The sequence below is a fragment of the Archocentrus centrarchus genome, chromosome 1 (genome assembly GCF_007364275.1).
Source record: "Archocentrus centrarchus isolate MPI-CPG fArcCen1 chromosome 1, fArcCen1, whole genome shotgun sequence".
NCBI lineage: Eukaryota > Metazoa > Chordata > Actinopteri > Cichliformes > Cichlidae > Archocentrus > Archocentrus centrarchus.
This window is the reverse complement of record NC_044346.1, coordinates 30,491,157-30,518,865: the sequence shown is the minus strand read 5'-3', so window position 1 is coordinate 30,518,865 and position 27,709 is coordinate 30,491,157. Positions and strand designations below refer to the sequence as shown.

The following is a 27,709-nucleotide window of genomic DNA, read 5'->3' as shown; positions in this document are numbered from 1 at the left end:
TCCCAGCATCAGTGGGATGTCCCAAGCCTGTCTCCTCTTGGCCTTGCTCATGCTCTGCAGCTGCAAGAAGGTATGACTTTTAGCATTTCTCACTTCCACACGTCCATTCACAAAAATGTTTCCTTAATCCACTTTCTTGAATCAGACTGGCTGCTGAGAGCCTGGAAATTTTGTTGAAATGCACTAAAGGAAATTCCCTCTTCTTTCAGGTCTCCTCTGCTAACTCTCTTGAGCTTGTGAAGGAGCAGTGGAGCAGCTACAAGAACCAGTGCCTTGACCACCTTAGTGCCACACCCCCTGCAACAGGTGGTACAATTTCTTTCCAATATGAGCTCATGCAAGTGTATAAAGTCTGTCTGTCTCAGCGCAGATTTTACAGATCTCCTTTCCTTTCCAGGGCTGGTGTGTAACAGGACCTTTGATTTGTATGCCTGCTGGCCTGATGGACTTCCAGGAACCAGTGTCAATGTGTCCTGCCCATGGTTCCTGCCATGGTACCATAAAGGTCTGTGTGACTATATTTGCATGAGGTAGACAGAAAATAAAAGAGTGACTGCTGCGTCACAATGGCAAACATTTAAGACAGCATGAATCAATATTTTCGATAAAGACCGCATCAAATGACAACATTTATGTAATGGGATTGTTTTCCCTACTTTGCAGTTCTGTTCAGCGCTGTGGAATGTTTTTAGTATTTTTGAGCTCATTGTTTTGTTGTTACTATTAGCAAATGTAAGATTTAAATCCAGTCTGTGCACTCTTATCAGTAGCATTTCAGCCCACACCATGATAGGTAACTCATTAGCTTTTTGCCATTTTTTAAAATGTACAGTATGTAGCCTGAGCTGAAAAATGATAAAATGCTTATACCTGCCTGACTGTGCAGTTTGCCTACTAACTAAAAAGTTAACTAGAACAACCATATAAGGTGATGATATGTAATTACTGTGTTTCACAACTTGCTCACCAAAACAGACATAATATATGTGACGTGTTTTGTACTCACTCTGGCATTGTTGTTTAACTATTAATGTTAATAAATGCAGTGATAAAAAAAAAAAATTAACTTTATGCTGCTGTTCTTGTGTGTCAGGATTTAGTGCAGCATTATTTATTATATTTCAAGGTTTTGAAGATGGCAACTCAGTACAGAATATCTCAGGTCAATCTGTGTTATAGTACATAAGTAAGTGATGAATTTCATGGTTATTGTAAATGGCCAGTTTTCTGAAAACCTCAAATACATACATACATACAGTAAAAGAATTAATTTTAACATGGCAGATTGGTTTCCTTTTATCACCTACAGCACTCCGGTGCTAACAAGCTCACCTTGACACAAGAGCCTTTACACTCATAGAAACTGACTGTAGCACTTGTCAGATCTGAAGTAGTTACATCATTTATTCTTCTGAGAATGAAATGATGTCGTGTTCATCCAGTAAGATGATCTGAATGGAAAATTATTCGTGATCACCACTCAGCTCATCGCATGTCCTTGGTATTCAGTGCAATTAGTTAGAAGAATGATGTACTGAATACAATGTACCAAGGTTTCAGAGTGGTTAATCTGGTGTGAAGGACAAATATTACTCAGATCTGACTTTACTCTCAACCTTTAAGTCATGTAAAGACTTCACACATTGTCTCTCGGGGGAGTACACCTGTCCTGTGAAGCTTTCAAAGTCACTTGCCTGTGGTATGCAGGCTTGTGCTTCACATGCTAAATAGTTTTGGTTCATAGCATAACTTTTGATCTAAAACATATTACTCTGCAGCAGGTATCTTCTGTGTCTCTCTAATAATTTGAAATCTACAGCTATCTATACAAGATTGAGAATTGGTTAAAAACATTGAAAGTAGTCTTCCTGTGTTGTTGAAAAGACACAGAAAAAGATGTCTGTTTACATCTATATATGGTTCAAAAGGGAAACACATCCTTCCTCCTTGATTCTTCTGCCAACTCCACAGATATCTGGTAGAGTCAAACCCAGAAACTTTGAGCTGTGAGGGAGCAGTGCAAACCTAGAGTACACCCTAAATAGGGAAAAAAATAAGGTTTAACTCTCAAGAGGCCCATACAGATAAGTTCATGGAACACTTTTTGAGATGTTACCCCATGAAAAACACAATTTATAAGTATTTCAATGGCAATAACATGTTTTTTTTAACATTTCTTTTTAAATACTACTGAAGTTGTGTGGATTTCAAATATAATTGTCAAAAAAAAAATGTAATTGTCAAAACTAAGACATATTACCGGTAATCTACATTTCTGATATGATAGTTAGGTGTAATGTAGTCATCTACTAAACTTTAACTTTGGGACCAAATGTTATCTGTTTTTTAGATGTCTTTTGTCTTCTCTTTCCCTTCCCTCCCTTGCTTGGTTATGCCAGAGGTCTCTTACTGCTAAAAGGGAGTTCTTCCCCATTGTTCCCAAGTATTTGCTCATACGGAATTGCCAGATTGTTTGTTTTTTTCTCTCTGATACTGTATTGGTCTTAACCTCACAATATAAAATGGCATTTGTTGTGAATATTATTCATGAAATTATGTTTTGTTTAGTTTTGTTTTACCCTTACGAAAATTCACTATGGTTTTACCATGGTTAAAAACCATGGTTACTGCATAAAAACCATAGGAAACCATAGTGAATTTTTGTAAGGGTAGTTTTGTTAGGCTATGCCAACCAGATTTAGCTTGAGAAACATTCATGCAAAAAAATATCCAGATGTAAATGTAACCAGAATCACAGAAGAAATATTGTAGAATTGAATAAGATTTATTCATCAGTTATTTTAAATATAGTTCTTGAATTTTTTATTTATTAAATCAAAAACTATCACTTTGCTTGGGCATTAGCACTGTTTACACAGTTTAAATATGCCACTTTAATATAAAATCCTACAATCTTTGTTTCTCTGTGTGAATAGTTCAGCACGGTCTGGTCTACAGATTCTGCAACGAAGATGGTAAATGGGCACAAAAGAATACCAGTGAATGTGAGGACGACCCTGGTGAGGTGTGTGTATACAGTACTGTGTTTTTGTGTCCCTGTCTTGGTAATTAGTTGCCATTTTTGTAGCTGCCTGCAGTGGCAGATGGTTACACAGTATTGCGACTTAAAACTTTAACTCAATATGATCTGAACTTAATCTGCATGTGAGTATCTTTACGATCTTGGTTGGTATTAGTTTAAAGAAAACTGAATCTAAATTGTGTATCTGTATGTACATATGAGTACATTGCATGTATGTAACTGACTTTGTCTCATTCTGCAGCAGCAATATGGCCGCATCCTCACTCAGTTACGGATCATGTACACAGTGGGTTACTCTCTCTCACTGGGGGCTCTGCTACTGGCACTGGGAATTCTCATCATCTTCAGGTACAACATGTAAAAAGGACAGGTTAGAGGGAATGGGCAGCAGGATGAGGAAGAGATATTTGAAAGTGAAAGCAAAAGAAAGAAATAATTAAGGGAAGGATGATGACCAATAAAGATTTAAATTCATTTTTTTTTACATACTTGTAAGAGAAGAAGGGGGAACAAAGCAATAGAAGAATAAATTTTAAAAAACAGAAAACAAATTAATGTTTACAGAAGCAGGAAAGAAAAGATAAAAGCAGGTAGGAAATTATATCAGAAGGAGGGGCATGAGAGGAAAAAACAATGTGAAAAAGTTTTGAATCACTAATCAGATTCCAGTAAAATGATTGCACAATCTACAAACCTGGGTTTGTATCAAGGGATCTGCTTTACATCTTCTGCCTTCTTACCCCTCTAATGTAACCTTTTGTGTGGTTTATTCTTCTGTTCCCCATTTTAATTGTGGCGTTCCTCAAGGTTCTATCCTTGGTCTACTCTTGTTTTCAGTATATGTGCTGTGTCTCAGCGAGATCATTCAAAGGCATAATATTGCACACCAGAGTGATGTTTGATCCTCAAGTCCAGTTGCTTCATTCACTTAAACAAAACAAAACAAAAAAACCAAAAAAAAAAAAAATCCATAATTCCTGTCCATCCATCCATCCATCTCTTCCACTTATCTGGGGCCGGGTCGTGGGGGCAGGAGCCTAAGCAGAGAAGCCCAGGCTTCCCTCTCCCCAGCCACCTCCTCCAGCTCATCCAGAGGGACCCCAAGGCATTCCCAGGCCAGCCGAGAGTTATAATCTCTCCAGCGTGTCCTGGGTCTGCCACGGGGCCTCCTCCCGGTGGGACATGCCCGGAACACCTCACCCAAGAGGCGGCCAGGAGGCATCCTAATCAGATGCCTGAGCCACCTCAACTGGCTCCTTTGGATGTGGAGGAGCAGCGGCTCTACTCTGGGCCCCTCCCGGATGGCTGCACTCCTCACCTTATCTCTAAGGAAGAGGCCAGCCACCCTTCAAAGGGGTGCCACTTATATTCGCGATCTTATTCTTTTGGTCACTACCCAAAGCTCGTGACCATAGGTGAGGGTAGGAACGTAGATCAACCGGTAAATCGAGAGCTTCGCTTTTACACTAAGCTCCCTCTTCACCACGACAGACCGGTGGAGTGTCCGTATCACTGCAGAAGCAGCCCCGATCCGTCTGTCGATCTCCCGCTCCCTTCTCCCGTCACTCGTGAACAAGACACCGAAATACTTGAACTCCTCCACTTTGGTCAAGAACGCATCCCTGAGCTGGAGAGGGCACTCCACCCTTTTCCTGTTGAAGACCATGGCCTCAGACTTAGAGGTGCTGATTCTCATGCCGGCCGCTTCACACTCGGCTGCGAACCGTTCCGCTGCGAGCTGGAGGCCCCCCCCTGATGAAGCCAACAGGACTGCATCATCTGCAAAGAGCAGAGATGAGACTCTGAGGCCACCAAGGAAGAAGCCTTCTGCCACCTGGCTACGCCTAGAAATTCTGTCCATAAAAGTTATGAACAGAATCGGTGACAAAGGGCAGCTCTGACGGAGTCCGACACCCACAGGAAACGAATCCAACTTATTACCAGCTATACGGACCGAGCTCTCACTGCGGTTGTACAGAGACTGAATGGCCCACAACAACAGGCCAGACACCCCATACTCCCGCAGGACCTCCCAAGGGATACACCGAGGGACACGATCGAATGCCTTCTCCAAGTCCACAAAGCACATGTAGACTGGTTGGGCAAACTCCCACGCACACTCGAATATCCTTGAGAGGATAAAGAGCTGGTCCAGCGTTCCGCGACCAGGACGAAAACCGCATTGTTCCTCCTGGATCCAAGGTTCGACTAACGGACGAACCCTCCTTTCCAGCACCGAGCACCATGGGCTAATGCCCGGCCACCAGACGCTCTCCCTCGAGCTCTCTCCCCAGGCCTGGCTCCAGGGTGGGGCCCCAGTAACCCTATCCCGGGCAGGGTAAACTGTTCCCTTGCTGTTACAAACATAGGGGTCTTCTGAACCGCTCTTTGTCTGGACCCTCACCCAGAACCAGTTTGCCATGGGGGACCCTACCAGGGGGACAAGCCCCTGGGCAACATAGCTCCTGGGATCAAAGGGACACACAAACCCCTCCACCATGATAAGGTGGCAATTCATGGAGGAATCGCCACCTTATTGTCTGTCTGCTACCAATTTATGCAATGCCACGCATGCTTTTATTTTTTCTCATCTTTATTATTGCAATGCTCTTTAGCATTACAATAATCACTGGTCAGAGCTCAATTCACTCCAGCTGATTCAGAGTGTTGCTTCCTGGATTTTAACTGGTACCAGGAAATATGAACACATTATCCCAGTCCTGGCAAATTTACACTGGATCCCTGTTAAATTACATATTGATTTTAAAATCTTACTAATGATTTAAATCTCTAATTAGCCTTATGTATCTGGGGTGAATGGGGCTCTGCTTGTTAGTCCAAGGTCTCAACTACTAAACAAAGGTCAGCAGGCCTTTTCCATCAGAGCTCCCAAACCATCATCCATCAAACCATCTTCTTCTGCTTATCTTTTTTAAAATTCCTTCTTCTATATTTTCATTATTTGTTTTTAACTATTGCTTGGATTTTTTATATACATTTCTTTCTGTTAAACACATTGTAACATTGTTAAGAATGGTGCTATATAAATAAAGTTTATTATTATATTATTAGTATTATAAATAATGCAAACAAGAAGTCAGGGCAAAAGCAAACAGGAAGAAGAATTGGATAAAGGGAGGGAGGGGAAATTCAAGGAAACTTGGATAAAAGAAATAAAGGAAGATGAGAATAAAGCTGAGTAAAAAATGGAAATCCCAAGACTGGAAAGCTGGAATAACCAATTCAAAGGATTCAGTTATATAACATGTTGCTTTTTGTTGCATGGTCTTGATGCAGCATGCAGATAGAATAGTTACTATGATACATACAAGTAAGAAGACATAACACTCTTCCACCTCTGCATTAGGAAGCTCCACTGTATGAGAAACAACATCCACATGAACCTGTTTGCTTCCTTCATCCTGAGAGCTGTGTCGATCCTGGTTAAAGACGCCTTACTGACCCTCACACTGGATCCCAGAAGCAGCAGTGACTCCCATACACAAGCCTGGGTCAACATACCGGTCAGCACACAAACACACATCAGACTCACCTTCCTTAAGTAGTTGTAGTTGCGAAACCTGAACTACAGACATCATATAACGGTAGGTTTATGGCATGGATCTTGTTAAATAATAAAAGGTATCAAGGTGATTAGTAATTGGAGGGGACATAAACATCTCCTTTCATTACTTGAACTTTACTCCCTCACTGAATGTTCCTGTTAAAGCTAGATTGCAAATGCAATGTAGTGTGCATGAGAGCAGTCTCTGTATGTGCCACAAACAGATACAATGTCATGACTCACAGGTAAGGACTCAGGCATAGGACACAAAATCAAAACTGAACAGAGTTTATTCCGAGATATTTGTAAAAACACAAAACACATTGAGCTGCGGCGAGTCTGTGGCCACTTTATGCTGCAAGATCACTCTGGTGTCTCACACTTGCATTAATCCAGTAACTCCTACGAAAGTTTCCCAATGGAAAAAGTCTGTGCAGAAAAAGAAAAAGAGTATTCAGAAAATATTTCAACATGAGCCACCCTACATATCTGGCCGAGCCAACGATCTGGCGTCGACTGAGAGTTTCCACCGGCTTATAACGCCGCTCCATTAGTGAATGTGAAGAGCAGATTTGTCAGATCAGCCACAGGTAAGCCTTGGACCTGTGGGTGGAGTCCCCAAGGCCCGCCTCCCTCTGCCACAGGCACAACTCCACACAGTATACCCACATCCTCAAAGACACATGCAGGAAAAAGAAAACGGAACATAAAAAAGCAGGTCAGCCAGAGCCCCCAGGGGACCATGACATACAGAGACTGCTCTATGCTATATACTGCTATGTACCACAATATACTTTTCCACAGCCTATTCTGAAAATTAATTCCATGTAGGTTTAAACAACCACCACACAGAAGAATATCACAATATCTCAACAAACTGCTGATTAAATATTGATTGGGTGTGTCTAGACACATCAGATCTGTGATAATAGAAAGCTATTCTACCAAATATTATTGATGTTACTGGTGTTTTTGGTGTCATATCCTGCAAATAAAGATTCAGTATAAGAATATACACTACATGGATAAAAGTATTGGGTCGCACCTCTTAATCTTTAAAATTAAGTGTTTTCAGTCCCATTGTCACAGGTGTATAAAATCAAACACCTGGCCATACAGTCTGCTTTTACAAACATTCATGAAAAAATCTGAAGAACTCACAGCTGTGAGAATTCAGCTGTGGGATTGTAATAGGATGTCACCTGCAACAAATAAGGTGATATTTCTTCCCTCCTAGATATTCCACGATCAACTGTAAGTAGTATTATTGCAAAGCAGAAATGCTTAGGAACCACAGCAACTCAGCTACGAAACGTACACCACATACGTAAAGTTACAGAGTGGGGTTGGCGAGTGCCGAGGCGTATAGTGTGTAAAATTCACCAACACACTGCTGATTCAATAACTGCAGAGTCCCAAACCTCCTCTGGTAATAACATCATGTAAATGCCTGCTCCAGTAGGTGTAATGTGTGGATCTCAAGCATATATACATATATATATATATATATATATATATATATATATATATATATATATATATATATATATATGTGTGTGTGTGTGTGTGTGTGTGTGTGTTTGAGATCCATCTACTGTTGTAACGTGCTTGTATGCAAGGAAAATCTAAATTCCATTAGAACTTAAAGTTTTGATATAAGGGTGGAAGAGAACATCAGGAAAACATAAAGGCTGACTTTTGATTGTCCACTTGTCCACTTATTGACTTACGACTAATTAGGGATTGTTACACACAAAACTACCTAAGGAACAACAGCAGACACTTGTTGAATGACACCACTCAAATGTATACTACTAGATCTTTTAATTAATACATATATCCACAACATTGAAATGAAATTGTATTTATTTTATTACACCAATCTTGTCTGGCAGCTTATGCAAGCCAAATTATTGTCTTCATACTCTGCTGTGCCAAACAACTCTGCTGTGCCAGGAGCTCTATTTTAGGCTCCTCTTGTTAGTTTCTTTGTTTCTTCATTCACATGTTTAAATGGTGTGGCCCAACAAAGCCACAGCCAACAGACGGGATAGGGCAGAAGAAACGATAGAGAGGTGTGTGTGTGTGTGTGTGTGTGTGTGTGTGTGTGTGTGTGTGTGTGTGTGTGTGTGTGTGTGTGTGTGTGTGTGTGTGTGTGTACTTGATAATGAGGGTGAGAGGCTGCAACAATAGTTTTGGATTTTACATTATCGTTTAGTTTTTAGTTAGTTTTAATTTGTTTTCAGAGCAGTTTCGCTCGTTTTTTAAAAGTTTTTCTTTAGAATACGATCAGCATTCTGCCACTCGGGCATGATCACTGATAGTGAAAGGATGAATCTAAGCAGGGGCGGGCTGGGGTTGAAATTCAGCCCGGGAGCTTGGTTTGGAGAGGCCTTTTATTTGATCGTACAACGGAGCAGCAAAAGGGGGAAAAAGATCTTGAACCCCCCCTTAGCTGGTGTCTCACCCTTCATGTAAATGTAAATGCTTTTCCTTCAGTTCCCTTGAATTAGTCATTATGCACACTTACACAAAATTAAACATTTATTAAAAGTTATGGAATATTATTAATAATATTAACATTAGCATTTCACCTGCTTCCCACACACCTGCTCATTAACACCACTTTACTGAGATAATACGAGCGTTTTACAGCAGGACACGCTCTGAAAGGTACAGGGCAGTGTTCAGGACTAAGATTAGGAAAGGCTAATCCACCGCGGTGTGGAGATGTTCTCTAAACGCAAACGCTGAACTGGGAAAAACACTTTACCCTGCATGACATTAAAATGCTTACCTTTGCATGGAGATCTGGGTGACTGGTTTGCAGATGTTGTTTAAGATTTGTCCTGTTTTTACCCGAGATAGTCGCTCCACATGGTTCACACATCGTTTTGTTTGTCACAACGTCAAAGGACAAATGTGTCCATACATCGGCTCTTCTCTTTCTCCATAACTTACATAACTTAGTTCTATCGGAAAGAACGACAAATCACAGGCTAGTTTGGTCTTCCCGGGTTTAGAGCGAATTTGTGCAACTGTGTGTTTGATTGGATGTTTTCCTAATTTGTCCTGCTCTGTCACAAAATTAAATCAGTTCTGATTGGATATTTTCCTAATTTGTCCTTGCCTTTCACAAAATTAAATAAGTTCTTATTGGATGTCCTCCCCGACAAGCATTTTTGTCTCTTTTTCATTCGTTGACAAAAGTGTCATTTAATTAGTTAATTTCATCATCCTTTTAGGTAGTTTTTATTTAGTTATCGTCTCGTTTTCGTCATGAAAAAAGGGCAGTTGACGAAAACTAATATTTATTTAACAAAAACACACTCAGCTGTCATTTTACTGATGAGAAAGAGAAGCGGAAGTAGTTGCAGTTGATAAGGTATGTTACAATCATCTTTACTAGTGAACAGTCATTGGTTATGCCATAGCTGTTTATTTGGGAGCATTTGGACTCGGAAATGACGTCAAACTTAAAGACCGGATTAACACTGCTGGGCTGTTGTGTTTGTAGCCCCTCCTGATGAAAAAAGAGCCAGCTCCTGTCATTTACTTCAAAGAGCCACCTCTGAGAGCTGAAACGTTTGCAACCGACCATCACTGTCTGCACCTGTGGCTGCGCGAGCGCTGCTGTGCTTAATTGGGTTAAAAAAAAAATCTGATCACCGGCAGGTTCAGCCTGGAAACGACCGACCGTTCGGGAAAACTCCCGAACCTCCCGATGGCCACCACGCCCCTGAATCTAAGTGATATCCATCATAATGGAGCTGCTGACTAAAAATAGTCTAAGCACTAATGTAAGTGGTGAAGTGGTGAAAAGAAGGTGTAATCCCCCAAGAGTGGGGTGATTTGAACACCAAAAATCACAAAGACCAAAATCCTTCAGGTGTTGTTTACGAATATCTGCAGGCTGACAGTTCCTTTTTCTCACTGCTGTACTGAGCCTATCAATATCTAGAGTAAATAAAAGTCTCCCCCTATTATGAGTGTGATGTCAGAGTAATCAAAGACTGAAGTGAAAAAGGTATGAAAAAGGTCATCAACATTTGGTCTGTATATACTAATAGCCCATATTTTGAATAGACAAATTAAGTATTATAAGTCAATCTTCTGGATCTATTGTAGTGTTGCTAATGGTGAAGTTTAGCTTTCTATTAATCAATGTGGCCATGCCTCTTTGTTTGGAGCTGTAGCAGGCTGATTAAGTGTGAAGGAAATGTGGAGAAGTGAGAGTGTGTGCAAGTATTTTTAACATATATGTCTGCCTGTAAATCATTTAACTGCTTAACAGTTTTCAGCCTCTTTTCCCTCAAACCGACTCTGTGTGCAGTTCATGTGACGAACCTCAGTGTGGTCAAGTTTAAACTAACTTGTGGAGCACTGTGTGTTCACTAAAGGTGTGTGTGTGTGAGCGTGTGTGTCTGTCCTGTATGTTGTGGGTGTCTGTGCTGTATGTTTGTTAAATCGCATCAAATCTGTAAACTGTCCAGATCTTCTTTGCTTCAGAGTCCTGAAGTTATTGAAAAAATGCCTAGGAATTATTCTTTATTACCTTTAAGGCTATCTAAAAGAAAACAAATCAGTTAAATGTTCATTCACGTTGAGTTTTTGCATCGCTACAGCATGGCGCGTCCTGGGGCTGTTAACTCCGAAAGATCTTCTTCTTCATTGGCCTTTGATGGCAGCTGGCATCCAATAAGGTGCATTACTGCCTCCTGCATGATAATCCAGTCCTGTAATATCCGTAACCAGTCACTCAGCCTCTACATCTTCTTACTCAGCCCAGTCTTTTTGAGATAGCTCAGTACTGCTCCCCTTCCAATGTCACTATCTGTACACTTCAGCATATTCCCCATGTCATGCACTCGGCCCAGTCTCTGTAATTTACCCCCTTTCTCTAGCGAACTTCCTACACAACAGAAGAACATGCTTTACTGTGTCAGCCCTATGGCATTGATCACAGAAACCAGATGGATGTTTCCCTATTATCAATAAAGCACTTTTGAGGTTACTGCCCTATCTGGATTCTGCTCATCATAACTTGATCTTGTCTACTGATCCCTGTGTGTCTTGATATTGAGTCAATTTTACTTTGTACTGAATACAAATGCCTTCCTTTTATACTGTTGTCCCAGCTAAGTTGCCATTGTCTGTTTATCTGTTTCCATACAATGATTTTCCCTTCTGGTTCTGATAACTTAATTCTGTATTTAACCTGAGCCTTCCTTGTCCACTCTCTCATTGACCATAATCCCTACATGTGCAGGAACCCACAATAGTACTATTTCCTTCCCATGTTCTGCCAGGTGACTTTACATTTGCAGTATCTCTTGTAGTAAGTCATGATGATACTTTCCCATTCCCATTTTAATACTGATAAGGGCTGACAGTCTACACCAAATCATTGCATATCAGTATTCTTTTCCCACCCACGTCTGCACTCCATTCAATGCCATTTTACTGCAAACAGTTCCACCACATAAAAGCTCAGCTGGTTAGGGCGCCTGGGTGGCTTAGTGGTGAAGCCGACGACCACATACACACGTTGCGGTGCGGGCGGCCCGGGCGGCCCGGGTTCGCATCTCGGCCTGCCGCTGATTTGCCTGTGTGTCTTCCCCTGTATCTTTCCCCCATTTCCTGTCTCTCTCCACTGTCACAAAAAGCCACTGTGGCCAAAAATGGGAAAAAAAAAAAAAAGCTCAGATGGTTAGATGTTCTCCTATAGAATCCTATTTTCTCGCTTGTTACTGAATCCGCTGTTACCTCTGTTTCTGGGTCCTTTGATCCGTCCACGAGCACATGCACATACTGTTTATATTTACAGTCAGCATAGACATAATACTCACTGGCAAGATCCACAATGTTCCTGATCCACTTGTATGAAGTATCTCCAGATGTATTCTAGGACTCACTGAAGTCCAAAATGGTTTGCTAGGCCATATTACAGTTGCACCAAATTCAGCCCCCCCCCCCCCCCCCCCCCCACACACACACACACACACACACACTCACACACACATTTCCTTTGCCATTTGATCTCCTGTCCACCCAAAGCTCTTGTTGCACCTTTCCCAAGATGCCTGCAATACTTTTGTTGTAGGATGGCTATTTCCATTTCCCTTAAGATTTATCCAATAATTAACTCTGAAAAATCCGAATGAATGGAAAACTTATAACACAAACATCTAGCTTAATTTACAACATTGGCAAATGCATTAAGATAGCCATTTAAAAAGCATCTGAAGAGTATTATATTCTACAGCCACTCTGAATGGCTAATAAAATCCCATTGGCTTTATAGCTGAAGAGCAATGTAGTATATACCTTTTACACACTAAATTTTGGAATATTTTATAGTACACTATAGGCAGAATAAAATGTACACTTATCAATATGATCAGCATTACAAAACGGTTGTGACTCACCATCATGAACTGTATAGTGGGCGAGTGGACAGTTCAAACTTAGCCATGGATATCTTCAAGTTCCACTTTCTTCTTTCTAGATTAACCACTCCACATTTGCTCTGGGGAAATCTGTCACTTGGAAAAGTTACTGGTTGGTTACACAATATTATAACTTTCAATGCTGTGGTGTAAAGCAGTGGGGGAACTATATGTGTATTCCAGAATAAAACATCCATTGTGCAGTACTGTAGTTGTTGTCCTCTGATTCCACTGATTCATCTACAATGAAACTGAATATTTGTCAGCTTTTATCCTGTGGAGCTCTGTTTGAAAGCTGCATTTGCTACATTTGTGTGAGCAAGGACATCTTGCCTAACTGTTTGTGCTTCCATTGTATCTGTCTTGTGTCAGGCTGTGATGTGGTGTCGTGGTGCCATGGTGATGATGCAGTACAGCGTGATGGCCAACAACTATTGGCTTCTGGTGGAAGGGATTTATCTGCATAGCCTTCTAGTCATCACAGTATTCAGCGAAAGGAAGTACTTCTACATTTACTTGGCCATTGGTTGGGGTAAGAGCATAAATTGCTACACAGTGACTGACAGCCACATGCTGAACAGTGAACAGTGCTCTAACTTTAAGCCAGTCTTCTGATGGGTGATTTAGTCAAACAACAGACATCAGCAGCAGGAAGCCAATCAACAGAAAGAAAAATCTGCAGTCTTTAGCTACTGTAGACTGTAAACAATTTGAGAATATTAAAAATTCTATGAGGTACCTTGTCTTCATGCCAGAAGTGGGAAATAAAGTCCCCAGTGGCTTTCTCTGGCTACCAATAAACATCACTTACTGTAGGGTGTCACCCTCAAATCATTTGAAGGTTGTATTTTAACCCAAACCATAACTCCTGATTATTAAAAATAAATAAATAAATAAATAAAAAAGCAAAACTAGACTAAAACTAAGCTGTGACTGAAAGCAAAATGCTTTCAAAGCAGCCTGAATGCAAACTTCTCCCACTAACCAAATAATGTATTCTTCCTCCTTTTTCAAAACCTAAAGCCTACATGAGTATGTCTCTCTCTGGAGACAAACAAAGCTTTATACAGATTTTATTTACTTAGACAGCAGCACTCTGCAAGACCTGTAAACTGACTTTGATGACTGAAGACTGAGAGATATCTAACTCATACCCATGAGACACTGAAAGAAAATCTGTTGTACTTTGTTATAACTGTAAACACCCTACAACAAGGACCTTTGTAAAGTATTGTTCTGAAACACAAAAATGTAATGACTGAGCTCCTTCTACTTAACAAGTCCCCAGATTCCATAATAATAAACATTTACAAGCCCAGAACAGATGTGGTTCTCAGATCTCTTCAGATATCTTAGTTCCAAACACTTAGACACTTTTGCCTTGGTGAGCAGCCATTTCAACTATACTACATTATTAAGATTATTTAAGAAAAAGACGAGGTGATAGGTGTAACGCCATCTGGCTTGTTGGCGTAAAATAAATTATTGGCCCCCTGCTGATACTGCAACTTAAGCATGTGTGTGTCCATTTCACACTTAGGACAGGCAAAGTGGGACACAGTGGATCAGCAGGTCTATTACACACTTTTCCACGATGCTATGTTGCATAAGAACATAATTTTATACTGATTTCTGGGTTAAAATATTAATAATAGTACTAATTTGTGTGTATTGGAGAAAATGATCAGGGATTCTTAATCTATGCTTTCTATCGCTCTCAGGTGCACCACTCATATTTGTGTTGCCATGGATAACAGTGAAATACCTGTATGAGAATGAAGAGTAAGTTTAATCAACTTTATGAAATTCTCACATCAAATGGAAGGCAGTTTAATTTTTGCATTTTTTCATCTGTGACCTCTGTCTTTTGATTTGTGTCTAGGTGCTGGGAAAGGAATATTAACATGGGATATTGGTGGATTATCCGATCTCCTATACTTTTTGCTTATCTGGTAAGACTCTCTGTCTCTCTTTCTCTCGCTCACTTACACACACACACACACACACACACACACACACACACACACACACACACACACACACACACACACACACACACATCTCTCTATCATTTCTTCTGCCCCATCCCGCCTGTTGGCTGTGGCTTTGTTGGGCCACACCATTTAAACATGTGAATGAAAAAAACAAAGAAACTAACAAGAGGAGCCTAAAATAGAGCTCCTGGCACAGCAAAGTTGTTTGGCACAGCAGAGCATGCAGACAATAATTTGGCTTGCATAAGCTGCCAGACAAGATTGGTTTAATAAAATAAATAAATTTTCATTTCAATGTTGTGGATATATGTATCATTTAAAAGGTCTAGCAGTATACATTTGAGTGGTGCCAGATATCAACAGGTGTCTGCCCTTGTTCCTTAATCCTTAACCCTAATTAGTGGACAATCAAAGCCTTTATGTTTTCTTGATGTTCTCTTCCACCCTCATTATCAAAACTTTAGGTGGAATTTAGATTTAGATTTTTCTTGCATGAGCACATGTTATATAGCAGATAATAACTGGCATTACTTTTCTATTTATTTATAATTCGTGTTTCATCTATAACATATTTATTTATATATTTATTTATATACTCTGTACTTTATTTTAAATTTAGTATTTATTTTCAAGAGATTGTTAAATGCACTGGATTTCAAAGTATTCACTGTTCTTTAAGTGCAATAAATGCAGTGTTTACAAAGTCAATGAGTAATTGTGGTAATGGACATTTCAATATTGACCAAAATAACTGTGATTATGAATTTTTTTCCATAAATCGACCAACCCTAGTACAGACCATACAATAATTACAGAGAATTACACAGAAAGGCCCCGGCCACATGATTCAAACTAGAACCATCTTGCTGTGAGGCAATAGTGCTAACCGCCACACCACCATGTTACTGTCTGCAGTTAATATTTTATGAATTCCTACATTCACTTGTGTATGCTCACATTACTGACAAAATACAACTTTCTGTAGTGAAGTGTATTTTTATTACTAGCCATCACATCATAAGGTAAAAACAAACTCATTCATCCTCATCTTCTGGCTCTTTTTAAAATACACTCCTGTCATGGCGTGTGTGTGGCAGGCAGGATTGGACCCCAGGATGCAGACTCACAAAACAGGACTTAGAGGATTTATTGGGAAAACATAACAGGAACCAGAACACAGCTAGGCAGGGGCTGGACAGATGCCAAACTAAACTAAAGTAACTACAGAGAAGGAACATACACAACGAGGGAACACTGAAGACGACGCGACAAGAAACAGATGAACACTGAGGGCTTAAAGACACAGCAGGTAATCAGGGCAAGAGGAAACAGCAGGGAGCAACAGGTGAAGCAAATGAAAATAACAGGGGTTAGCAAAACTAGACACAAAGCACAGGGAACACAAGACTGTCAAAATAATACAGGAAGTGACTAACCAAGGTGCACGCAGACTACATATGGGGAACTGGCACACAGACACGGGGCAAAGACGCAGACTAGTCACAACACTAGGAATAACAACATGAAAACACAGGAGGTCAGGGACAAGACATCAGGACAAAACAGACAAGACCATGGAGCAGGGGAGACAGAGACAAAGGGAACAAGATCATCCAAACACACTGGGAATTAAACACTCAGGGAAAATAAACTAAAAAACACAAAACGCTGGGCAGACGGCCCAGGACCATGACAGCACCCCCCCCTCAAAGGCCGGCACCCGACGGCCAAAACAGGAAACAAAACCAGACCAGGGAGGGAGGCGGGGGACCAGGACGGAGGGACCGGAACAAAAACAAAACCAGGCAGGGAGCAACAAAGGCAGGGAGCAAAACATCAAAAATCACAAGGTCAGAACAAAAACAGCAGGGGCACAAGGCTGGGACAAAGTCCAAAAACAGGGACAAAACACAGGGATGAGAAAAAAAAAGCAACTGGATGAAACAAAAAGCGACGGCACAAGGCCGGAGAGCTCCAATGTCCAAAACAAGAAACAGTTCAGGAGCTATGACAAAAACAGAAACAAAAAGAGCAACGGCCAGGGGGAACAAACAGTCCATAGTTCAGGGGGCCGTCCAGGCCAAGGGGCCAAAAAGCAGAGTCCAAACCTCTCAGGCGGGCGACCGCGGCTCCAGCAGCGGCGACGAGGAGTCGTGGCAGGGGGCCGACCGCGGCACCAGCGGCGGCGACGAGGAGTCGTGGCAGGGGGCCGACCGCGGCACCAGCGGTGGCGACGAGGAGTCGTGGCAGGGGGCCGACCGCGGCACCAGCGGCGGCGACGAGGAGTCGTGGCAGGGGGCCGACCGCGGCACCAGCGGCGGCGACGAGGAGTCATGGCAGGGGGCCGACCGCGGCACCAGCGGCGGCGGCGGCGAGGAGACGAGACTGAGGGCCAACCGCGCTCCAGGCGGCGGCGGCGGCGAGACGAGACTGAGGGCCGACCGCGCTCCAGGCGGCGGCGGCGAGACGAGACTGAGGGCCGACCGCGCTCCAGGCGGCGGCGGCGGCGAGACGAGACTGAGGGCCGACCGCGCTCCAGGCGGCGGCGGCGACGAGGAGACCAGACTGGGGGCCGACCGCGCTCCAAGCGGCGGCGGCAAGACGAGGCAGGAGGCTCGAACTGAGCCAGACGCTCCAACTGAGCGTAACCCTTGGGCTTCAAACACGGCTCCGACTGAGCCGGACCCTTGGGCTGAACGGGGCCTACAAGGTGAGGCTCCGAATGTGCAGGCTGGGTCTGCGGTGTAGGGCACACAGCTGCTTCACTGAGCAGCTGGGGCTGCTTGGGGGATGGACCAGGTGCATGTGATGGTGGGTGCGTGGAAGCTGACACTGGGGAGGGCGAGGGAGCTGACACTATGGAGGGCGAGGGAGCTGACACTATGGAGGGCGAGGGAGCTGACACTATGGACTCTGACTGCAGGGAGGCTGAGGGAACTAGGGGGAACGAGGGACCAGGAATGGAAGCACAGGAGGGAATTAAGGAGACTAAGGGGACCTGAGAGACTAAGGGAGCTGGGGGAACTAAGGCTGACACTGGGGGAGCTGACACGGAGGGCGCTAGGAGCGTGGAAGCTGAGGACGGGGAAGCTGACACTGGGGAAGCTGACTGCGGAAGAGGTAAGGGGACTGAAGCTAACTGCGGGGAAACCGGAGTCGGGGGAGCAGGAGCAGAGGAGACTGGGACTGAGGCTGCAGGGGGAACCACAACTAAAGGAGCTGAGGGACCAGAGGGGGGAACAAAGGGAACCTGAGGGACCGGGGAGACTAAGGGGACCAAAACTGAAGGGACTGAAGCTAAGGGAACTGGCACTAGGGGCCGCGTGGAAGCAGGCCGGGAGACGACTGGCTGCGTGGAAGCAGGCCGGGAGACGACTGGCTGCGTGGAAGCAGGCCGGGAGACGACTGGCTGCGTGGAAGCAGGCCGGGAGACGACTGGCTGCGTGGAAGCAGGCCGGACGCTAGGGAGAGCCGGCTGCGTGGAAGCAGGCCGGGCGCTAGGGAGAGCTGAAGGGACTACGGGGACCCGAGGGACTGAGGGACCAGAAGTGGGAGTAGAGTAAGGGACTACGGGGACCTGAGGGACTGAGGGAACTGAGGAAGAAGGGACTGAGGTGACTGAGGACGAGGGGGCTGAAGCTGAGGAGGATGAGGGGACTGAGGTGACTGAGGACGAGGGGCTGAAGCTGAGGAGGATGAGGGGACTGAGGTGACTGAGGACGAGGGGGCTGAAGCTGAGGAGGATGAGGGGACTGAGACTAAAACTGAAGATGAAGGGACTGGAGGTGAAACTAAACTGACCAAGGGGATCACAGAAAGAGAAACCACTGGAGGGAGCAAAGCTGAGGCAGGGAGAACTAGAGCGGCTGGAGCTAGAACTGACTGAGGGCGAGGGAGAGCGGCTGGAGCTAGAGCTGACTGCGTGGAGACAGACTGAGAGCTAGGGAGAGCTGAGGCTGAGGGAACTGAAGCGGGGAGAGCTGGCACTGGGGAAGTTGAAGCGGGGAGAGCTACAGAGGCTGACTGAGACTGGGAGGTGGCTGGAGCTACAGCTGACTGAGACGGGAGTGACTGGGGAGGAGCTGCTGCAGGCGGCGTGGGTTGCTGAGGCTGAGGTGCTCCCACCCGCGGAACAGGAGTGGGTGCAGAGTGAGGCTTGGTGGTTGCTGTAGCGGGCGAAGATTGTGAGTTCAGTGCTCTGATGTGGGCTTCCACACGAACAGCTGAGTCCATCCATCCTGCGATAGTGGGCGACAGCAGCAAGCGTGGGTGAGCATTCAAAAGACCAAGCACAGCAGAAAAACCAACGGAAAAAGCCTTAGAGTCAGAGCAGTTGTAAATCCGGGAGGAGATTCTGAAAAATCTGTGAACCTCCGGTCTGAGCTCCTTGTCCATGAAAATAGCGGTGTCTACTGGATCAATCGGAGAAAGAATGGATTCTGTGTGGTGAGGTGTGGCTGTGTGCAAGGTGGAGGTTTCGGGGACCGGTGTCAAAACAAAGTTATTACTGTTCATGTCAACACAGCCTTCATCCATAGAAGGCTGCCGAGAACTCACAGTGGCCGATGCAGGAGACGAGTCAGAATCTGGTAGCTTCGCTTTACTCCTGTGGCGCCGAGAATTCCGCTTACGTGCCGGCGTAGCGGGTCGTGAAGGAGGTGTGCTGGGGCATGACGAGGCCGGTGGAGGCGAATCTGATGCCAGGGAGAACCCGCCCAGCTTAATCCCTAAAGGCTGGGGTAGAGGTGGGGCAGTGGTATCGAGCGGTTGCTGCAGTGCGGCTGATGAACAGGGCTGTGGCGGCGGAGGTGGAGAGAGCGGCAAGCTCTGACGCGGAGACCCTTTAACCCAGCTGGAGTCTCCGCAAGCGCGGTGAGAGCGGCGGAGCTGTCCCTCGTACTCGGGAGCCAGCCACGGCTTCCTCCTCACCACTTCCTGCAGGTGAGCTTGCACAGCTAGCTGCCGTTCACACAGGTCTGAGTCCGCGGGGTCTTTGAAATGGTCGCGTCGTTCTGTCATGGCGTGTGTGTGGCAGGCAGGATTGGACCCCAGGATGCAGACTCACAAAACAGGACTTAGAGGATTTATTGGGAAAACATAACAGGAACCAGAACACAGCTAGGCAGGGGCTGGACAGATGCCAAACTAAACTAAAGTAACTACAGAGAAGGAACATACACAACGAGGGAACACTGAAGACGACGCGACAAGAAACAGATGAACACTGAGGGCTTAAAGACACAGCAGGTAATCAGGGCAAGAGGAAACAGCAGGGAGCAACAGGTGAAGCAAATGAAAATAACAGGGGTTAGCAAAACTAGACACAAAGCACAGGGAACACAAGACTGTCAAAATAATACAGGAAGTGACTAACCAAGGTGCACGCAGACTACATACGGGGAACTGGCACACAGACATGGGGCAGAGACGCAGACTAGTCACAACACTAGGAATAACAACATGAAAACACAGGAGGTCAGGGACAAGACATCAGGACAAAACAGACAAGACCATGGAGCAGGGGAGACAGAGACAAAGGGAACAAGATCATCCAAACACACTGGGAATTAAACACTCAGGGAAAATAAACTAAAAAACACAAAACGCTGGGCAGACGGCCCAGGACCATGACAACTCCAGTCATAACTAGTATTTAATTTGTCAAGTCCTGAAAAGAGTCAGTGTTGAAAAATTAATTTTAGTGCTCTATCAAATTGTAGCAATAAAAAGCAGAATCAGATTTTGAAAATCTCTCAAAAACTACAAAAGCACACCAAAGTAACAATTACACAATTGTCCACAATATTATCACCTGCAACATTCACAGAATATCAGTATTTCATTGATGAACAACTATTGTGGCAGCATAATTAAGATAAATTTTTTTGCACATGGATCCACAGTCCCCTACCCACCCACTCACACACACACACACACACACACACACACACACACACACACACACACACACACACACACACACACACACACACACACAGAGAGAGAGAGAGTGTGAAATACTTACATCTGTGGTCAGCTTGCACATACTCATTATGGACATGAATGTCATGACAATTTTGAGCTGTTAATGATTTTAGTTTTTTTTCTATAGTAGAATGATTATTTTGCATACATCTTTAGTGATTAAAAAAACAAGAATTGGGTACAAAAGTTTGAAACTATTTTGGATATAGTCATCAGTGATTTTCTGGCATAATTCTGGGTGGATATTTGACCACCCTTCTTGGCAGAATTAGAAGAGTTCATTTAAATTAGTTGGTTTCAGGTAGTTGGCATGGATCTAACATTTAAGTGTAGTCCACAAATTTCATATAGTTCCATACTGAATGAGAACATGACTTTTTATTGTATTTGCTGTAATAGTTATATAAATAATCTGTATTTGTGTAAACTCAGACACACATTCGCACAAATACATCCGACAAGACAACATACACACTTCACCAAACTTGGAGCTCCAATAACTTGAGTGTTGTAAGAATAAATGACCTTGTATCCTCTTATTTCAGATTAACTTCTTCATATTTATCCGTATTATTAAAATCCTGATGTCTAAACTTAGAGCTCACCAGATGAGATACACTGACTACAAGTTCAGGTGAGAAACTTTCTTTCTTTCTTTCTGAAGAGAAAATTCAGACACTAAGCATTGAGTTAGTCTTAGGCCCCATTTACATGAGAACGTTTTCAGCACAAGCTGTGTCTTTTTGCCGTTTTTGTTTTCGAAATGTACCACGTTCAGACGGAAACATTTCAGAAGCAATCTCCGTTTATACGGAAACGCAAGACATTGAAAACGCTGCAGTTCCCATTGCTAGGCCACAAGTTGGCGGTGTGGATATAGGAGCTGCAACCATAGTGCGCATGTGCCAGTGCCCCCATTTTCAAAAAGTAGCGTTTTTGCCCATTTACATGGAAACTGGAGAGTTCATTTTTACGCCATTCTCGTGTAAACGGGAAACTGAAATGCATCAAAACTTTGCTGTTTTCATCTGAAAACGTTGTGTGAACGGGGCCTTAGTAGCTTTTCAAAAACAATGCTGATGAGTGGTGTGAAATTAAACCAAAAGAGGTGGCCGTTGCCAATTCAAAGACACTGCTGGGCTCTGGAGTTGAGGAGATCTGCAAAGTTCAGTGATAATTCTCTGGCTCCTTTATTAGCTCATCTGTTTCAAAGAAAAAGTCAAAGTATTGTCATAGCCCTGGCATTGGGGAGGTTGATTCCAAAAACACTTAAATGTTGGCCATAATCCGAGAACGATGTGACCTACAATGTTCAAATTCACATGAGAGATGCATCAAATGAAACTCTTGGACAAGTTTGAATCTCAGCAACCTTGACCTGAAGGTAAAGGTCAGAGGTTAAGTTTTCTGAAAAACGTCAACCTTAGCTCAAGAATGACCAAGGATGTTCAAATTCACACCATCTCTGAACAAGAGCACCGCTGAGTGGGTACCAACACTCAGCTGGTTTGGATTGGTAATGGGGAGAAGGCCAAGGGTTTTTTTATATATAGTCCCCAATTTTCTGAGGTTTCTTGTAATCTTTAATGTGTTTGCTTCCCCTTTCTCCTCTGTTTCAGACTAGCAAAATCTACTTTGACTCTCATTCCCCTGCTTGGAATTCATGCCATTCTCTTCACCTTTGTCATTGATGAATCTGTTCCTAAAGGCTCTGTGCTGCGCCTCATTCGCCTCTTCTGTGACCTCCTGTTCAACTCCTTCCAGGTATGAATAGAATAGAATAGAATAGAATAGAATAGAATAGAATGCCTTTATTGATATTATACAGAATGTACAAGGAGATTGGAGGGCCACTCCTGTTCGGTGCCATGCAATAGAATGTCTCACTTCCTAAAATATAAAATGGAACTTCTAAAAATATACAGAAAATAAAACAATGTATAAAAATATACAGAAAATAAATGTATACAATGTATAAAAATATATAGATTGTAAAAAAGAAAAAAGTATATACATATAATAATGAAGATGGTGAGTATTGCACTTGGTGAATGAATATTGGATATTACACAATATAGCAGTGACAGATATTGTTCAGTATGATTAATATAATATTGCACAGAGATGTGGGTATTGCACTGTTACAGTGGGTGAGTGTGTGAGTTCAGGGTGGTGACTGCCCTGGTGAAGAAATTGTTCTTAAGTCTGTTTGTTCTGGCTTTGATGCACCTGTAGCGCCTGCCAACGGGCAGCAGGTCAAACAGTTCAAAGTGTGAGCTGTCCTTGATGATGTTTTTTGTCTCTAATGAGGCAGCGGGAGGTGTAGATGTCCATCAGGGAGGGAAGAGGGCAGCCAACAATTCTTTGTGCTGTCTTGACTACCCTCTGAAGCCTCAACAGCTCAGTGCCTCAATGCAGCTGTCGTACCATTCTGTGATACAGTGCGGTCAGCAGGCTCTCAATGGATGAGCGGTAGAAGGTCAGCAGTAGGTTTGAGTCCAAGTTCTTCTTCCTGAGGACTCTCAGGAAGTGAAGTCACTGCTGAGCCTTCTTGATAACAGCTGTGATGTTATCTGACCAAAAAAGATCAGCAGAGATGAGGACACCAAGAAACCTGAAGGTGTGGACCCTCACCCTCTCTTGATGTGGAGGGGGTCAGTCCTGTGTTTCCTGAAGTCAATGATGATTTCTTTGGTTTTCATGATGTTCAGTGCCAGGGTGTTCTCTGAACACCAGGCTGTCAACTTCAGGACCGTCTCTCTGTAGGCTGCCTCATCTCCCCTTGAAATCAGTCCATCCACTGTGGTGTCGTCAGCAAATTTGATGATTAGGTTGTGTGTGTGGGCTGGACTGCAGTCATGGGTGTAGAGGCAATACAGGAGGGGGCTGAGCAACCAGTGGTCAGTGTGCAGGTGGAGGAGAGATGGGGGCCAAGTCTTACAGACTGGGGCTGGTTGTATCTCATGGCTAGAGGATTCTTTGTGTTGATGAATGTTCCTTCAGGAGCTACAAACTGAACTGTGGTTTTCCACAGGGGTCAATTCTGGGACCAGTGCTTTTTAACATTTATATGTTGCCACTTGGCAGTGTCATCAGGAGACACAACACAAGTTTCCACAGTTATCCCAATGATACACAGCTTTATGTTGCTGTGTCTCCTGATGACACAGAGCCAGTCAATGCTCTTTTGAACTGCATCTTAGATATTAAATCACGGATAGCAGCAAGTTTCCCCCAGGTCAATCAGGACAAAACTGAGGTTTTGATTATCAGCACTGAAGCTCGGAGAGAGAGAAACTTCATAACAAATTTCAGGCTCTTGCACTGAACCCATGTGAGCGGGTTAAAATCTTTGGGGTATTATTTGACTCAGAACTCACATTTAAAAAACTGCATTTTATCATTTAAAGAGCATTGCAAGAGTCTGATCGTTTCTCTGTCAAACCAATTCAGAAACATTGATTTATGATTTTATCACCTGCAGGATTGATTACTGCAATGCACTTTTTTCTTGTCTTCCAAAGAAATCTTTGGCATCATGACAGCTACTTCAAAACTCAGTTGCTCATGTGTTGATAAGCACCAGAAAAAGAGACCACATTGCGCCTTTTAAAGTCTCTGCACTGGCTCCCAGTCAGTTTCAGAGGTGATTTTCTGGTCCTTTAATTGTTTTTGAGACTCTCAATGGTTTAATGCTTTCTTATCTTTCTAATTTACTTTTACACTACAAGCCCTCCACAGCCCTCAAGGCCTCTGATAGGAAAATGTTAATCATGCCTACAATCTGAACTAAAACTCACAGAGCGGCATCTTTTAGTTATTATGCTAACATTTATGGGTCAGTCTCCTTGATGATCTGAAGGCTGGTGAGTCTGTTGGGATTTTTAAAACCAAACTCAAGACTTTCCTTTTTAGTCTGGATTTGTAAGTTTTTTGTTGTTGTTGTTGTTTTTTTTTTAATATCTGTTTATTTAGTCATCTTATTTTACTTTTCATTTATTTTCATTGCATTGTCCTTTTGCATGTTTATTCTCTTACTACACTTGTGTTTTTATTATTTCATCTTAGTTGCCTTTACATTTGCCTTTTACTTATTATTGTTTATGTCCAGTGTTTCCATGTGGAATTTTTGGTATTATAGCATTTTCCTTGTTTCCTGCAATGTTCAGAATCAGTGAACATCATGATCCCTGTTTGTTACTTCCTCATCCTCTTCCTGCTCGATCTATATGACTGCCAGATGATAAACACTGATCTGAAACAATAAGCACAATCAGTGAGAGGTTTTGTGATGAGCTCCCATGGAAGTCAGACATTAGTTTCCTCTCCTTCCATAGTTTATGTGCGGTACGTTACGCGCTCTTCCAGACACACATCCTCTGTTGCAGCGCTGCTGGTGATGCCTCTGTGTGATTGGAAAGTGAACTGCAGGGTGTCTAATGTCTAGGTAGGGCTGTAGTGACAGAGGGGTTTTGAGAGGGTGTAGTGAAGGGGATGCATGTGTATGTATGTGTAGTTTTATTTATTTTCTGTTTATTTTCTGACTTTAATGTGTGCAGCACTTTGAGTTGCATCTTTATTGTACAAAAATTGCTATGTAAACGAAGTTTTGATTGATTGTTTGATATCCGGGTGCACTGTCCGTTGACTCCTGTGGATCTCACGCTCATATCCCCCTCTCACTCATGATGTCTGCTGCCAAATAAACAAGATGCAGTGGGCATCAATTTGAGGCTTTAATACTGGACTTCACAAACTAATCAGTAACATCATGGTGGATATGCTTCAAATGCAGTTTTTGCTCTGAAATTTCTTTGATTTAAAATATTTGAGGTAGAAGTACTAAGCAGATATGCTTAGTGTGTAACAATACTGCAAAAACAAAATCAATTCACAATATTAGTTTCATTCTGGCAATAAAAATTTCAACACATAAAATACATACATCATAAATTGGCTTTATTGCAATGGTGAGAATTTTCTTCTGGAATAATATAAGCTTTATGAATATCTAACTAGTTGAAACCCTATAAAGATCATCTTGTTAGCATGGTATGGCATGGCAGCACCATTCTATCAGATGCTGCTGGTGTGTGAAAATATGAACAAGCTGTCCTGGCATTCATGCCTTGATGCATCAGATGTAGCAGTATTGGTTGCTGAGAGGTGAAAAAAAAAAAGGGGGGGGGGGGGGGGGGGGTTAAAGAGCTACAAAGTCTACATTTAATGACTGGAGGTGGAGATGAAGATGGTGATGGTGTAAGTCACAAGTTTGCTGACCAGGAGGCCATTGTTTTTGAGTTTGTGCCTGAGGTTAGACCTTCATTTTGTTTGCTCTTGCTTTTTAATTTTGCTGTCGCTTGCTGTTCAGGTTTAGGCACCATTAGGTTTAGGAAAAGCTCCTTCTTGGGGTTACAATATGCCCCCTCACAACATTAACTCAGCAAATTTTTAAAAAGACGGTGCATTTAAATATGGCGCCAAGGGCTTGATTACAAGCCTGCATATGTGACAAGCTGCAAATGAGAGACTGTATCTCTATTTCCATAAGATAACTTTCTGTACATCTGTGAGATGCCAGGGGGTTTGACAAAACTGCAGTACAGTATTTGACACCTTGGGAATGAAAATGGGCTGCATAAATTATATTCACAAACTACTCACCATTATTAATATGCCTCTGCCTTTGGCAGTTCAGTCCGCAAGTAAGTTAGCAATGCGATAAAATGACTCTTTCATATTTTTTCTTCTTTTTTTTATGTTTTTAATAATTAATTTGGGGATTAGAACAGAGTTATAAGATATAAATGGCAACTTTATATCTGGGTATTTGTTCATCATTTTAGAAAGAAACAATTTTTTTTAAGCATATTAAATGTCCTTCCATTTCAGGGCCTGTTGGTTGCCATCCTGTACTGCTTTGTCAATAAAGAGGTGAGACAGATTCACTTTCATGTTGAGAGCCACTTTAATATGATCTGCCATTGCTACAATTCCTTCCTTTCACTTTGTGGAGAAGATACATTTTTCATTGTCTCTGTTCTGCTGCCATCCTATATTTGTTCTTTTGCATCTCTAAAAACCATCTTCAAGTTCCACATTTTTTCTTTTGTGTGCAAAGACGAGCAGAAACAACAACATCCATCTGCTAATATCTAGTCTTTTAAATGCAGTTTTTGGCAAGGAGCATCCATCTACTGATGTCCTCTGTGTCTTGTTCAATCTTCATCACCACTCTCTGCCCTCTCTCTGCTATCCCATCATCTCTCAGGTGCAGTCAGAGATGCTGAAAAAGTGGAAGAGGTGGAAACTGGGTAAGGACATTGATGAGGGGTACCGCCACACCCACAGCCAGACGCCGCACGTTAAAAGTGGCAGTATTGCCACTGGCAATGTGCCCAACACCAGCGACCCAAGTGGTGATTCGACTCATCTCAACATAGCCAACAGCGGCCCGTCTTGCTCCACTGCACCTGAGGAAAACCGCCAACTAGTCGTCTCCTTCAGCAATGGTACAGGGAAATGCAGACCTGCCAAAAGCAGACACACCCTGCAGTTCACTTTCCAATCACACAGAGGCGTCACCAGCAGCGCTGCAACAGAGGATGTGTGTCTGGAAGAGCGCGTAACGTACCGCACATATACTCTAGAAGGAGAGGAAACTAATGTCTGA

At 43.0% G+C, this 27,709-nt stretch overlaps 1 protein-coding gene across 1 annotated transcript; it reads left to right on the top strand.

Moving 5' to 3' along the window:
• Positions 1–27,709, top strand: gcgrb (glucagon receptor b). The gene is made up of 13 exons (XM_030735932.1): positions 1–70; positions 210–306; positions 398–505; positions 2,937–3,025; positions 3,285–3,391; positions 6,411–6,567; positions 13,430–13,589; positions 14,779–14,839; positions 14,940–15,009; positions 21,582–21,670; positions 22,656–22,800; positions 26,929–26,970; positions 27,308–27,709. The coding sequence occupies exons 1-13, from the start codon at positions 17–19 to the stop codon at positions 27,707–27,709; spliced, it is 1,581 nt and encodes a 526-aa protein (XP_030591792.1). The 5' UTR covers positions 1–16.